Source organism: Crassostrea angulata, chromosome 1 (assembly GCF_025612915.1).
Source record: "Crassostrea angulata isolate pt1a10 chromosome 1, ASM2561291v2, whole genome shotgun sequence".
Taxonomy (NCBI): Eukaryota; Metazoa; Mollusca; class Bivalvia; order Ostreida; family Ostreidae; genus Magallana; species Magallana angulata.
In genome coordinates, this window is record NC_069111.1 from 18698508 (window position 1) to 18714989 (window position 16482).

Below are 16482 nucleotides of genomic sequence, written 5' to 3' on the forward strand. Positions count from 1 at the left end.
CAAAACGTCTTATGGATTTCCCGGCTTGTCAGCTCGTGTATCTCTAAATAATTTGTAGCAAACGCTAGCTTTTTGTGAGAAAAAACAATCGATTCAACTCATGCAGTATTCTATATACAGTTATGGTACATTGTGAACGGTGATGTAAGATATCATAATTTTGTTCACTAAACAATTTCTGACAAATTTTTTCACAATAAACTGAATAACGCAATTTGATGAGCTAAGTACAAATCTGTGACTTTAATCCATATGCGCTCGACCGCCCGTCGACGTCTCTGCTATTAGAGAACCTTTTCTTTGGTTTTGGGGGATTTTTTCATTAACAGATAACATTATTACACATGTACGTAAATATCGCCCCCTTTTGTTCTCAAATAATTTTTATCTCGTGAGTACAACTCTATTATGAGCTTTCTTCAACATTTGTTTCCATAATAGGCAGGCCTAATATATAAATGCGCCAGTTTGTTGCGACTCACAATCGAAATACACACCGGTTAGAAAGTGTCATCACTCAACGCAATGCTACATCGGCCGTATATAGTTTATTCAGGTTGCACACCACTATTAATTTTTACTATATATTCTTACCAAAATTACGCAACTTTAGATACGGGTAGCAAGTTTAAAACAAACTTCTGGGAAAATTCCTCTTTACAACTTTTAAAACAATTGTTCCTAACCAATTTAGTAGAAAAAAACACACAGCCATCAACAAAGGCACGAGAGTTTGTTTACATCAAAGTTACACATGTGATTGAAAATCATGTCCAAGCCCTTTCACTCCCCTGCCTAAACAACTGGCATCAAAAATTCAAGTGACCTCGTAGTTTTACAAAGGTGGGAAAATCAGGCATTTTACACATTGTTTTTCATCTCATAAAAAAGTACAGTCCCTGTCGCTGGCGGAAAACTCCAAAAAACGAAGGGGAATTCGGGAATTATTTTCACTCAGCCATGTTTTGACGTGAACCTTTGGAAAAATAGTGTTGTGATAACTGCATCCATGCTATATTTGCGATAAATAATGAAATATGAAGGCAAAAAACGTGCTTCATAGATGACTGTAGTTTTCTGCTGAGCTACAGAACTAAAGCTTTCCGGAAATATTGCTGGGATTTGCGAACCCTAGATATAGTGTATATACATGTAGTACATGCAAAGAATAAAATGAAATTTATATACACAGCTGTACGGTCAGAAAAACATGCGTTCAACTTGGATTTTGTTCGTTTGGTTTTTTTAAAAACTAATTTTGAATAATTAATCAATATTTGTTGTAAGTTTAATAGAAGAGTTGAATGTAGCAAGTAAATTATGCGTGTTAAAGTGTACTGAGAAGCGATAAAATATACATGTGACTTTCCCAAAGTCATTCAAATGATTTGAATGAATCTATAGCTAAATACAATTAATGATTAATGAAACTGCCGCGACTGAATATTGCATGATATTTTTTTCTTCAAATTTTTATTCATTTTTCTGTTAGCAAATGGAAACAATCCAGATAAAATATTGATTGACTCTTCTGTTTCATGATGACATGCATTCCAAAAGCAATACCTGTCCAGTTTTATAACTAAGATATCATCATCAGAAGGCACCTGTTTCAAAAATTTATTCATATTATAGTCTAATCAACTAAGCATGAGTGTATCTCAGACATTACTTTTCTGAAAGATACTATTTAAGGAATTTTATCGGAATTTAAGGATGTGCGTTTGATGTGAGATTTTAAAAGAATAGTGCGAATGTTTCTCGACCTGTTGCAATACTGCTGTTGTCATAGGCAAAATCCCATTGTGAGCACTGGACCGGTAAATGTCCGAGTAAAAATATACTGGCGACTTCGAGAAAATAATGACAATTATCTCCGCTATTTTAAGACCCATCAACTTCGGCATGAGTGTATCTCAGACATTACTTTTCTGAAAAATAAATGCATATTGCAAGTGTTTTAAAAATTAATTGATTTATTAGGCTTTTGAAGCAAGCGGTAGTTTTTTATCTGGGTCAGTCAGTTCGACCCCTCTCTTTCTTTATGGTTACATTGAAATTAATGTTAAAACAGGCTTGGCCCCTGTGACCAGAAGTAAGTCACTAAGATATAATCATCAGAGGACAAACCATCCATGCAAGTTTGGTGAAGTTAGCAGTTACTTAGATATTGCTATCAAAGGGCAGCTGCAACAAAAACTTTAACCTGCTTTAAAAACCTTAACCTCCTCCAGCATCTGAAACCCATAGCTCAGATTCAGCATTCAAGCCTGTATGTGCATCAATATCATAAGACAAACCATCCATGCAAGTTTGGTGAAGTTAGCAGTTACTTAGATATTGCTATCAAAGGGCAGCTGCAACAAAAACTTTAACCTGCTCTAAAAACCTTAACCTCCTCCAGCATCTGAAACCCATAGCTCAGATTCAGCATTCAAGCCTGTATGGTGCATCAATATCATAAGACAAACCATCCATGCAAGTTTGGTGAAGTTAGCAGTTACTTAGATATTGCTATCAAAGGGCAGCTGCAACCTGCTCTAAAAACCTTAACCTCCTCCAGCATCTGAAACCCATAGCTCAGATTCAGCATTCAAGCCTGTATGGTGCATCAATATCATAAGACACACCATCCATGCAAGTTTGGTGAAGTTAGCAGTTACTTAGATATTGCTATCAAAGGGCACCTGCAACAAAAACTTTAACCTGCTCTAAAAACCTTAACCTCCTCCAGCATCTGAAACCCATAGCTCAGATTCAGCATTCAAGCCTGTATGGTGCATCAATATCATAAGACACACCATCCATGAAAGTTTGGTGAAGTTAGGACCAGCAGTTACTTACCGTAGATATTGCTATCAAAGGGCACCTGAAACAAAAACTTTAACCTGCTTTAAAAACCTTAACCTCCTCCAGCATCTGAAACCCATAGCTCAGATTCAGCATTCAAGCCTGTCTGGTGCATCAATATCATAAGACACACCATCCATGAAAGTTTGGTGAAGTTAGCAGTTACTTAGATATTGCTATCAAAGGGCACCTGCAACCAAAACTTTAACCTGCTCTAAAAACCTTAACCTCCTCCAGCATCCGAAACCCATAGCTCAGATTCAGCATTCAAGCCTGTCTGGTGCATCAGTATCATAAGACACACCATCCATGCAAGTTTGGTGAAGTTAGGACCAGCAGTTACTTAGATGTTGCTATCAAAGGGCACCTGCAACAAAAACTTTAACCTGCTCCAAAAACCTTAACCTCCTCCAGCATTTGAAATTTAGGACCCAGATTCAGCATCCAAGTCTTTCAATGAAAGTCCATAAGTAGGTCCAGATGCATCATCCATGCAAGTTTGGTGAAGATAGGACAAGTAATAACTTAGATACAGGACCTGCAACAAAAACTTTCACCAGGTCCGGACGCCGACGCCAGGGGTATAGCATAAGCTCCCCTTGACTTCGTCTCAGTGAGCTAAAATGGATGGTTTTATAGTCATATGTCGATGTAGTCATATATATAGGCATATGTCGATGTGGGGTATAGGCCGAATTGCTTATTTTGGACAAAATTCAAGAAAAATCCTTAGAATAGCCAAATTAGGGGATAAGTCGATTTTCAATTGATGATTACTATAGTGAAAGTATGACCGCTGATTAAGGAAGTCATCGTATTAAGTATATACTTTCAGAATATCGATGTAGAAAGTCAAAAGAGTAATTAAAGTTATTTAATTTGCTCAACATATATATTTTAAGCAATTTTTAAAAATACATCTGTGTTTTGTGGCTGTTTGGTTTCTTCCGTATTCATCGGTGTATCGTTATGTATCGTTATTTTACATAGTGTAAATCTAATTGCAACACCAACCTCCGTGGTTCTGTCTGGTAGAACTAGGTATAATATTTTACCATACCTTTTATATTTTATTAATACCTTATTGCTAAATTTCGTTTAATCAAGTTATACTTTGAAAGCTACTTGTAAATACAGGGAATGGCGTCCATAATTAGCTCAACACGTGGTTTCATATTCAAATAGAGTTATCCCCCGTAATCGCTATGTTTGAGAAAATGAAATAGCAAACATAAAATATTTAATTTGTGTTCTTTCCATTAATTAATTAAATAGTGACTTGCCGTTAAGCAGAGAAATTGTAATGTTAAAAACACAGTTAATGCAATGAAGTGTAACGGTGTACACTACGTGCCCCCAAGCTGTGTTTTAGTCACCGGTTTCACACCTTTGTATATACACACGACACCAGAATACCGTTATTTCATCCAACAGGAAATTAATTGTAAAAACACAGTCTTTGCATTTAACTTTTTTTACTACAAGCCCATAGGGCAAGTGAGGTTACAAAATCTGCAGGTAGCCCAAACAAAATTTTATTAGCCCAAATCAAGAACAATAAAAACAACTTGACAAAAAATGACCAGGTCCAGTACAATCTCCAGATTTAGCTTTATTAAGCTATTCAGAGTAGCTTCATTTAGCTATTTTGTCATACATTTTTCTTAAATCTGTAATTTTATCAGTATGTATAAAAAATCGCACTTTAGTCCAATGATAGTTTTTAACTTTGAACTGTTCTTTGAACAATGCATGTAAAGATTACTCATCAATTTGCGTCTCCTTAAGAGACTTTGCACTAAAAGTTTTGGGGCAACTGATTCATGACCACACAGTTACTTCTTGAATGAAATATAAAGCAGGTCAGTTATGGTAAACAAGATAATTGATTGGTAATAATTTATCACAATGAGAAGAAATCATACTTATCCACGCCTCATTGCACACAAAGTGGTAAACAGTTACCCAAACAATGGAAATATATTTTTTGCTTATAAGTGATTAAAAGCTGCAGTGTTAAAACTATCTTTAATTAAGGTCAAGTTTATAATGGTCAGTTGTGCAAATATGAATAGCAAGTTAATTGCGATGTTTTGTCCATTTCTTACAATAAATATTTTCTTAAAAAACTGCATATAAATAGCTTTATCAAGCTATTTTGAATAACTTTTTTAAGCTATATAGCTTTTTCAAGCTATATAGCTAAATCTGGAGATTGTACTGGACCTGATGACTTATCATATTAAATTATATGATATTAATATTTAGTTATCCTTTTTATTAAAAAAATTACCTTTCACGATTCATGATTTTTTTTATCTTTGATATGTTGTAGCCAGTGATAATAAGAAACTTCTATATAATACTGAATTCATGATTATTTCAAATTCTGCATGTTAAAAGCAGAAATGGGTCAATAAATATCTGATTCCTGATTATCAACTCAGGCCAAAAAAAAAAAATATTCCTGTTTCCTGTCACTTGACCAAAAAAATTAGGGTAGGTAGGTAGGAAAAAAAATTATTTTTAAAAAATATTTTATTTTTAAAAACTTGGAGCATGTGTGTAATAATGAGAGAGATGTATATTCCCAGTGTTCAGTATGTAAATACAGACCCTGAAACGTACTACTACACCACACGCTCGCTGCACGCTCGCTACACGCTCGCTAAACGGTTCACACGAAACGCTGAACGCTTTACACGAAACGCTGCACGCTTTGCCCGAAACGCTAAACGATTTACACGAAACGCTGAACGGTTTACACGAAACGATTCTCGCACGAAACGATTTGCTCGCTTTTCACACGCTTTGGACACGCTTTTATCCTGATTGATTCGGGTCCTCTCGGATTTTTACCTTTACTCTGTTAGTAAGAATTACTTTTAAGAAAACACGAAATAATAGAAATACTGATATTAGAAACATATATGTACATAAGTATTGAATTGATTAATTAAATTAATTTGGTACTTATATTTAAAGCAAAAAATTATTTATTCACAGAACTAGTCAAAAATATTACTTCTATAAATATACTTATTGCTCAAAAGAAATATCCATGATTCTTATTAGTCCCGTAAATAATAAAAATTCCAGAGAAAAAAGTTACCATAACACAATATTCAATACCAAAAATAAAATCCGTATGATTACAAACTGAAATCGGTTTTTCAGTATTCGGCGGGATTTGTTTTTTCTTCTCATATTAATATTCTCTTGGTTTCAGAGAATACGATGTAAAAATACTAACTGTAAATAAACCTGTAATTATTTACATTGATAATTTGGTTTTTCAGTATTCGGCGGGATTTGTTTTTTCTTCTCACATTAATATTCTTGTTGGTTTCAGAGAACACGATGTAAAAATACTAAATGTAAATAAACCTGTAATTATTTACATTGATAATTTTGAAAGTTATGTAAAATAAAATTAGTCACATAAGTTAGAAATATGCTATAAAACAACCAACTAATTTTTTTTTATGTCGAATCATTCGCGTAAAAAAATGTTCCGTACATAAAATCACAGAGAAAAATCAATGGATTAAACAATAAAGAAAGTTGTCATTACTATTTTGGATTTCGGAAAGAATAAATAATAAAAAATGATTTAGATTTTTGTCTCAATATTCGTATACATAACCGGCGCCCTGCATAACGGCGTACAATATATCTATCATAATCTATTTGAATTAAGTACCATGCATATAGATTCCCATAATAATTAATTGCATGTGTACATTTTAGGAAAAACTTCAGTGTGTTATTAATTACTTGTTGTTTTCCGTTATCAGTGTTTAAATAATTCAAATAACAACTTGTAGAAATATTTTTAATCAGGATTCAGAAGAATTAACTTCCCGCATTTCATAGAAATGAACAGTATATTTTCTTTCTATATTTACATTTAATTTTGTTCAAATTAATGTTAAATAATCTATCATTGAAATTGTGAGCATCATCAAATACTGATTCAGACTACCTTGAAGTCATTAAATTTCTATTGGCTATTGACAAAAAAAAAGAGACGCGTGATCATCCAATGAAAACGAATACACAGAGTTTGATTGACAGGTTCAGCCAGATGCAGGTCTTACCAGATGTCCGAGGTTATGTGTAATGGTTGTACACAGCCGAATAGTCTCAGTAACTAGTCTTCTTTCAATACGCGTACTTTTCTTTTGTTTGTTAAAAATTAATTCAATTTTGAAAAAAGATAAGTATATTATTTCTTATAGATTTTTTTCACGAGAATATTGCAAAGGAGTTTTGCCAATCAGTTTAAAGTAATGTTTATTACGAGCGCTATTTTGAAACAATTAAATTGTCAGAGAGTTCCGAATGAAATCTGATGAACGTTTCACACGGTTCTCGCACGCTTTGCTCGAAACGATTTACACGCTTTGCCCGAAACGCTGCACGCTTTGCCCGAAACGCTAAACGGTTTACACGAAACGCTTCACGATTCACACGAAACGCTAAACGGTTTACACGAAACGCTAAACGGTTTACACGAAACGTTTCTCGCACGAAAGTCGCACGCTTTTTTGGTGTAGTAGTACGTTTCAGGGTCTGTAGATGATTTAAAATTTCCAAAGGTCTTTGTATTGTTGATGCATGTAATGTATATAAAACAACAGGCAAAGAAAAAAAATATATTAATTTTTTAATTAAAAATAAAAACTAATATTATTTGCAAAATATAATCTACGTGTATGAATGTATTTATCCTTTTCTGGATAAATATTTTTGTATTGTATTAGCTTTAATGTCAATATCAACATGATTAATTAAATCACTCTCTGTACTTCCGTGTATTTGGGGTATTAGTCCAACCCTTTGACCCACTTACTACCGTACGTTATGTAGAGGATTTGTTTAATTCTCAAGATAATATAGAAAGCAGTTTTATGATAATTTTAACATTTATTGCAGTTATTAACTTATAACAGGTTTTTGACTAACTGTAATATCAGGATTTAAAGTAATAAACATTGTTTTTGTAATTTCCAATATACAGTATGTTGTTGCATCACCCGTATTTATAACCCCTGACGGTAAGATAGTCGCAAGTTATTCACCACAAGGTATATTTATGCAGTAAAAATGTCTGTAGATTAATTTTCTATCATTCTTTCGCCAGTGAGGTTAATTTACATGATTATGAACTCAGAAGACTTGGTCATCTTCACTTCTCTTTCTGAGGAAATTCTGGCGAAGTTACCGATCACCACCATGATCACAAAAAAACTTTTAGGGTCGGAGGGTAAAAAATAGGGTCGGTCGGGCGACAGGAAACAGGATTAATTTTTTTTTTGGCCTCATCTCCGTACTTTCAGTACTTTGATTCAACACGTTGTCAATGATAGACTGGCAATACTGCCAGACTGGCAATGCATAATATCGTAGGATAGAGACAAAGGACCAGTATGTTTCAATGACGAAGAAATAAGAGCTATTTGCATTATATCGCCCATTATGAATTCACGTTTGTACTCAAAATCCACTCCAAGAGATCCGATGATAGAAAGGGTCTTCTTGCTTCGCGAGCTGGGTTTTTCTAAAAATAGATTTTATGCTTAATATGGAACAAGGTTTTCCCCGTGTAAGTTGTTGGATTCATGGGCGGCGATTGAACAAAAACAACTTTGATTTGTTTTATTTTGTAAACATCAAGAAAAACTTTTCAAAAGCATTTCAAATTGACAATCACGCAAACAAAAGATGTTAATGCATGCACTACTTTCATTAGCGCATGAATAATGTAGTGCAAAATATTCGCAGAAACGGTTATGATAACAAGGACTTGCTTGCTTCGCGAGCCGACTCAAAAATGGTATCATAATTTCAATTACCGCCGGAAACAACGTACTAGCCCATCGGGCATGCGCGAAAATAATATTTGGTGGCCCGATCCTGATTTTACTAGCCTCGGTCAACGGGCTACCGCTTAATTTCGAAGACTGAAAACACAAAGCATTTGATTTATTCTACACCCAAGACCAGTGATTCCCACAAACGCAGACATTCACAAAAATTCCGTCATATTACATTCTACCCGGTTTCGTTTTCTTTTTTACTACGCAATAATAGCTTCCAGGGCTCATACACGAACGTGGGAAAAAAACTATTTTGATTGGGGTTGTAAAGAAATACCTCATACAGTACTGTACATTTTATTACTCACGATGTCATTACAAAAAGTATCATAGGGACAACTATCGAACAATAGTTCAAACGGATATATTTACATTCTACTGTGTTTTTCCATTAAATTCCGTGATGTTTAAATGCCTCTAATTGCAACAAGTAGTCAAAGGTCAAATTGACGAGTTTTATTATGACGTCACAAACGTTGAACGTTGTAAACTGCAACGTCACAAGCGAAAATCAAAGTTCACGCTTATGGCTGTTACTGTGGCTCTTCCATTAATATTAACTTACCCTTAGGATAAGATAGGAATTTTAAGGTATGAATCACATTTGCAGACAAGGCAAGAATTTAAAAAAAATGTAAATATAAGCATTAAATCATGATTTTTTGGAGTATACACTCTCATAACTGCAGCGGTGTGTGCATACAAATTTTCATAACGCGCTAACGCGCGTTACTCAATTTGTATGCGCACACCGCTGCAGTTATGAGAGTGTATACTTCAAAAAATCATGATTCAATGCTATAGAAAAGACCCAACCCTCATAGTAAACTGCTACAACAGTACAATGGATAAAAACAGTGAATTTTATATTTTACTGTTTAATTTTTTCAACTTCAAGTCTACGATAGGCCGATCCCGGGGGATAGGCCGGGGCTCGCTCATCGGAGAAAAAAAATATACCGGCCTATGCCCCGTAAAATACGGTATATCATATGGGATATAAACCTACATTAAACTCTGAACCATTTGTGAGGCCAATGAAATCGCCCAGGGGTCAAAGTCTAAACAATCTGAAAGAATCAGCAATATGTCAAAATGCTTACATATAAGTAAAACCATATATATATCATAACATTTTATTTTTTGAATAATTAAGATATTTTCCTTTGTCGAATTGGAATCCCAATGTTGCCCCACCATAGTCCTCAAGATTTTGATTTCTACACTATCTGAGTTTGTTTTCGGTGAAAATACAGTTTTTCTAGGCAAGCGGTTTTTTGAAAAAAGATATTTTTAAATGTTTCCTATTTCTATATTCCTATGTATCGTAATGTACCGTGTATAATACACATTCATGTACAATATGCACCCTCCAAAGTTGACTTAAAAATTTCTTTTACAACAGCGGAGAAGTTGAAGATCATCATACATAGAGAAGAACGACAACGAAGCCTAATGCTTAAAAGTAATAATGTTTGCAGATATAAACCAAAATGACATCAAAAGAAATGATCAAATTGATTAAATATAGTCAAGGTCATTGATTGTTGTTAAATTAACATTGTGAATGTTAATGTAATTAACATGCTTGCACACAAGTTTCAGCTTTCCTGGCTGATTAGTTTCTTAGAAGAAGGTTTTTAAAGATATACTCTATATATTCCTTTGTTAAACTTTCACCCCCCTATTGTGGCCCCACTCTACCCCAGGGGATCATGATTTTCACAACTTTGAACCTACACTTTCTGGGGATGGTTCCACACAAGTTTCAGCTTTCCTGGCTGATTACTTTCTGAGAAGAAGATTTTTAAATATTTACTCTATATATTCCATTGTAAAATTTGACCCCCATGGTGGCCCCACCCTACCCCCGGGGGGTCATGATTTTCACAACTTTGAATCTACACTACCTGAGAATGCTTCCACACAAGTTTCAGCTTTCCTGGCTGATAAGTTTCTGAGAAGAAGATTTTTAAAGATTGACTCTATATATTCCTATGCAATACTTTGACCCCCTCCCCCCCCCATTGTGGCCCCACCCCACCCCTGGGGGTCATGAATTTCACAACTTTGAATCTACACTACCTGAGGATTCAACTCATTTAAAAATGAGACAAAAACGTTAACGTAAATGGACACCTTGGAGCACTGGGCCGTCATTAAATTTTGTGTGCACGCAAAAAAATCTCCAATGGAGACCAAAGGTTCTTAGATGTTGCTATTTTTATAGGACAAAGGTTTACAATTGGAACCACAATTGGAATTGAAGGTTTGAAAATGGAAAAAAGTGATATCTTGAACTCTTGCAGCACCCCCCCCCCCATACATCCCGGATCTTGCACCCATGAATTTCACTTTATATGCTTATCTGAAGTCGAAGCTGAGTGGACAGAGATTTTTGGACCTAAATGATCTACGATATGACACAAAAGACATTGTACAAAAATTTGACAAATAATGGTGTGAACATGCGTTTTATAAATGGGTTAATGGCATGAAAAGTGTGTGAACTTAAGACGTTTACTTTGAAAAAGAGTGACAGGTTTAAATTGCCTTTCAGTAATTTGAAGTCACCTGACTTCGTAGAAATATGAAATGGTGCTTCATAAATCCAATTTATGCAAAATAAAATCGCTGTATCTTTTGAAAACAACTTCAAAATCATATGATTTTTTGCATACTTATTTTTACATGATAGTAATTTAATAAAACATATATCAACCTATAAAGAACACAGTAATTTTGCCATAAATCACTTTGTCCGCAAACTTTTCTAACAACCCTCGTATATTCCTATGTAAAGGATATACCTTCTATTGTGGCCCCAACCTACCCCTGGGGGTCATGTTTTTCACAACTCTAAATCTACATTACATGAGGATGCTTCATCTTTTCTGGCTGATTGGTTTCTGAGAAGATTTTTAAAGGTTTACTCTAAATATTCTATGTAAATCTTTGACCCCCATTGTGGCCCCACCTTACCCCCCCCCCCCTAACAATAATTTGTACCAATTTAAATCTACACTATCTGAGGATGCTTCTATACAAGTTTCAGCTTTTCTGGCCAAATGGTTTTTGAAGAGAAGATTTTTGAAAAATATCAACAAATTTTCAATAAATCCTAATTATCTCCCCTTGAAAGAGAGCGTGGCCCTTCATTTTAACAAACTTGGCTCCCCTCCACCCAATGATGCTTTGTGCCAAGGTGCTACCTGTATAGCATAAGCTCCCTCTGACTTCGTCTCAGTCAGCTAAAAAAAATATTTTATTTTAGATAGTTCCATAAATAAAATGATATATACATGTAGTTGCGTGTAGCTGTCAATTAATTTGTTACGCCTGGGAGATAACTAGCGTTTCAGACAGATACTTTCGTTAACCTGTAATTTATCGTCAGGACCATTGCACTGTTGACTTGCAGGACGACTCTTCTGCGGGGTTACGCGGTTTTACCTGAGACACCTGTTGCAATCTGGACCCCGGGGGTGCACCGAAAAATATAGGATCTGCGTTAACTGTACTGTATTAACACAGTTTTTCTTTTTAATTATTCAAATAATACTATGAGAGGAAAAATGCATGTAAAAGTTGAATTTTACCAGTAAAAAATAATTCCACTAGTTAAAATTTGCAAGTGGAAAAAGGTAATATCAATCCCTAGCTAGCTGTTTACATATTTTTAAAAATTAACATTCTTTTCATACAGCCTTCGGCATATCGGAGTATCAATAGCATAATTCTTGACTAATTATACTCGGGCTCGCTCTTCAAAGAATTCAAACCATGTGACGTCAGTAGTATATATAGCACCGCCATGTATCTATCACTCATATTTTTTCTTGGCGCACTTCGTGCGGGCTCAGCTTAACTTACGGTTTGTTATCATATTAAAACTGAGACGTTGTCTTTGTTAACACGTGGTTCACGTGTTTGTTCGTTTTTAATGACTTAACTGCTTGAAATTTACGCTGGTGTATATTTCTTATACACACGTGGTTCACGTGTGAATTTCTTTGTTGACATTTTTACATGTCATCTTGTATCGAATCTGGGGACGAGGTCCTCTCTATAATGGCAGACTCTGATAATGATTCGTTTGAGGGTTTCGATAGCGATGCTATTCGAGAAGCAGAAAAAAGACTAGCTAAAAAATTGAACGAAGTTAAAGCAGTTACTAGAGCTAATTCTGCCACAGGTTCTGTGAGCAAAGACTTAAACAATAATGGTAATGACCAGAGTGAATGTGCACCGGCAAGGCCGGTAGCGAGTTCTAAAGGTACAAAACGAAAGAAAGCAAATGGCAATAAAAATAAGACAAAGAAAACGAAGAAAGATGATAAGTTATCTGGTAAAGATATTACCAATGCACTAGTAAACATGGGTCAAGATGAGATAGATAAGTTTAAGGAACTCATGGGCATAAATGATTTAATTGGTTGTATTTACAATTTGCAACAAGATAGTGCAAGTACAAATCAGTTGATAGAACACGAGAGCATCTCTAGTGAGAATGAAAATCAAAACGAGTTTGATTTCTTTGCTGATAATGAATCAGAGAAAGACATAGAATTAAGTGATTGGGCAATACCAGATTGGTTTAGTTCAGATAAGAAAGGGAAAGATATTGATTCTAAACTGGCAGAAATGGTCAATACTTTGTGTATTAAAGAGGGTGAGACATCAAAAATTATTGAAGATAATCCAAGGCCAGCTAATTGCAATAATTTAGTAGCACCTAGGGTCAATACGGACATATGGAACATTTTACCAAAATTTGCCCAGAGTCGTGATTCTGGTTTTCAAGCAGTGCAAAAAACCATTGTTGCTGGTATTACACCTATACTCAGAATTGCTGAAATGATGAAGACAAATGATAAGTTCAAAGAGATAAGAAATCTGTTAAAACAGTCAATTATCGTGTTGTGTAATTCCATCTACCAAATTTCTCAAAAGAGACGATTTTTGATGAGAAGGGTTTTACCCAGTAGATTCCAAGACATATGTAATACATCTCAGCCCGTATCAGAACTTTTGTTTGGGGGCGATATTCAGAAAAAGATCAAAGAATTGTCAGACTTTGATAAATACAAAAGAGACAGGCCAAGGAACAACTCTTTTTATACTAACACAAGAGGAAGAAAGAATTACCCTTACAATTATAATTATGGTAGAGGTAGAGGATCAAACAGACCTTTTTTAGGGGGAAGAAATGCATATGGCAGAGAGATGAGAAATGTGGACAGAAGAGGAAAGAACAGATTTTAGAGAAAGATGTGATTAAGGTAGGGAGACTAAAAAATTTCGTTCATGAATGGAAGAAAATAACCAATGATCAATGGGTGTTGAAGACAATTCAAGGTTATGAAATTTCCTTTAATGAATTACCATATCAGAAAAACAGACCTTCTCAAATAGCTTTTGATACATACGAAACATCTCTTGTTGATGAAGAAGTGACTGAATTGTGGAAAAAGGGGGCAATTAGAGAAATTGACCTTTGTGATAGTCATTTTTTATCTAATATATTCGTGGTTCCAAAGAAAAATGGAAAGCTTAGACCCGTTATCAATTTACGATCTTTAAATGAATTTGTTACATATGAGAAGTTTAAACAAGAAAATTTGGGTCAAATTTTAAATCTCATTCAGAAAGGAGATCATTTTTGTAGTGTGGATTTGAAAGATGCATATTTAAGTGTACCTATTGCAAATGAATATCAAAAATATTTATGTTTTCAATGGAAGGAAAGATTCTATTGTTTTGTCGTACTTCCTTTTGGATTGTCTTCAGCACCCAGAATTTTTACAAAGATATTAAAGCCTGTGTATGCTTATTTTAGATCCATGGGTATCAGATGTACATATTATCTAGATGATTCATTAATAATGAACAAAAATATAGATGATTGTAGAATGAATACTCAGATTATAATGAACACATTGAATACTTTGGGATTTCAAGTGAATCTTGATAAATCTGTGTCAGAACCCACTCAAATTATTGAATTTTTTGGGTTGATTATAGACTCCAGAAGTTTTAAGGTATACTTACCAAAGGAAAAAATTGAGAGATTATTAGAAGTAGCAAGAAAAATAATGGAACAAAGGTTTATTAAAATAAGAGATTTAGCTACTCTCATTGGATTAATTATTCATGCATGTAATGCCATCTCCCCAGGTCAACTTTATTATAGATCTTTGGAAAGGGATAAAATTAAGGCATTAAATAAAAATGACAAAGATTATGAAGGTCAGGCAACTTTATCTACTTTAAGTAGACTTGATCTAAACTGGTGGATAGAAAATATTGAGTTAAAGAATGGCAAACTTATTAGACTATCTCATGTAGATTACTGGATAGAGACAGATGCCTCTCTTAAAGGCATGGGGGCGGTATTTGGAGATAAGAATTTTAGCGAGAGTTGGTCATCAGTGGAGGAGAAATTTCACATTAATTACCTCGAATTATTAGCAATATATTTAGCATTAAAATTCTTCTTTAAAGAGAAACATAATGTTCATATTGGAGTGAAATGTGACAATACAACAGCCATTGCTTATGTCAATAATATGGGTGGAATGATTTCACAAGATATGGATTATTTAGCAAGAAATATTTGGGAATGGTGTTTTAAAAGAAATATCTGGGTGACGTGTCAATACTTGCCTGGTAAATCAAATGAATTAGCAGATTATTTTTCAAGAGAAACATCTAGTTCAGCAGAATGGTCATTGAAACCAGAAATATATGAAAGAATTTTGAAACAATATTTTTCTCCTGATGTTGATCTTTTTGCATCATTTGCCAATCATAAAATTGAAAAGTTTGTTACATGGAAATATTGTCCACAAGCATGGAAAATCGATGCTTTTTCCTTTACATGGAAGAATCTAAATCCATATATATTTCCACCTTTTCATCTATTGGGGAAAATTTTGAATAAAATAATTGAGGATAAGGTCGATAAAGCTATTGTAGTGTTTCCAGTTTGGAAATCTCAATCTTGGTTTCCTTTACTTCTCTCAATGCTCATTTCTGTTCCAGTTAGGCTGCCAAGGCACACAGATTTAATGACAGATGGAGAGCGGAAACATCCCCTCAACAAAACAATCTTACTAGCCGCAGCACTTATATCTGGAAAACATTGGAGAATCGAGGATTTCCAAAAGACATTAGAATCGTCCTGCTCTCATCATGCAGAAAATCAACAAGGAAGCAGTATGACCTTGCCTGGAAAAATTTCATATTTTGGTGTGATAAACGGAATAGATCTGCAAATGAAATTACTGAGAAAGAACTAATGTCATATTTGTTTAGTATCTTCAAAAATGGAAAATCATATTCCACGATAAATACTCATAAAGTGGCAGTGACTCAGACTTTAGCTCTGAACGATGATAAATGGAGTAAGAATTCTATATCTTTAACTAAGTTTATGAAAGGATTGTTCAACCTGAGACCATCTTTACCGAAATACAAGTTGACATGGGATGTGTCTAAAGTATTAAACTTTTTGAAAAGTTTGTTTCCTTTGGAGTCTTTGGACATGAAATTTCTCACATTGAAACTGTGTACCTTGTTAGCATTGACTACGGCGGCTAGAGCTCAGACATTAATGTGTATGAATATTAAGAATATGTGTTTAAATTCAGATAGTGTTGTGTTTTATTTTACGTCATTGTTGAAAACATCCAGACCAGGAAGGTCTTATTCTATTTCATTGCAAAAATATAGTGATAAGAAATTATGT

General features: G+C 34.4%; 1 protein-coding gene across 2 annotated transcripts; it reads left to right on the forward strand.

Annotated features, from left to right (window-relative positions):
• Positions 1–12442: 12442 nt before the first annotated feature.
• Positions 12443–16227, forward strand: LOC128160625 (uncharacterized). 2 transcript variants are annotated; one of them, XM_052823983.1, is made up of 2 exons: positions 12443–14014; positions 15777–16227. In XM_052823983.1, exon 1 carries the CDS (start codon positions 12762–12764, stop codon positions 13995–13997), a length of 1236 nt encoding a protein of 411 aa, XP_052679943.1. In that variant the 5' UTR covers positions 12443–12761; the 3' UTR covers positions 13998–14014; positions 15777–16227. The 2 variants fall into 2 exon arrangements, with proteins under 2 accessions (XP_052679943.1, XP_052679949.1); XM_052823989.1 differs by having other exon boundaries at positions 15781–16227.
• Positions 16228–16482: the final 255 nt, after the last annotated feature.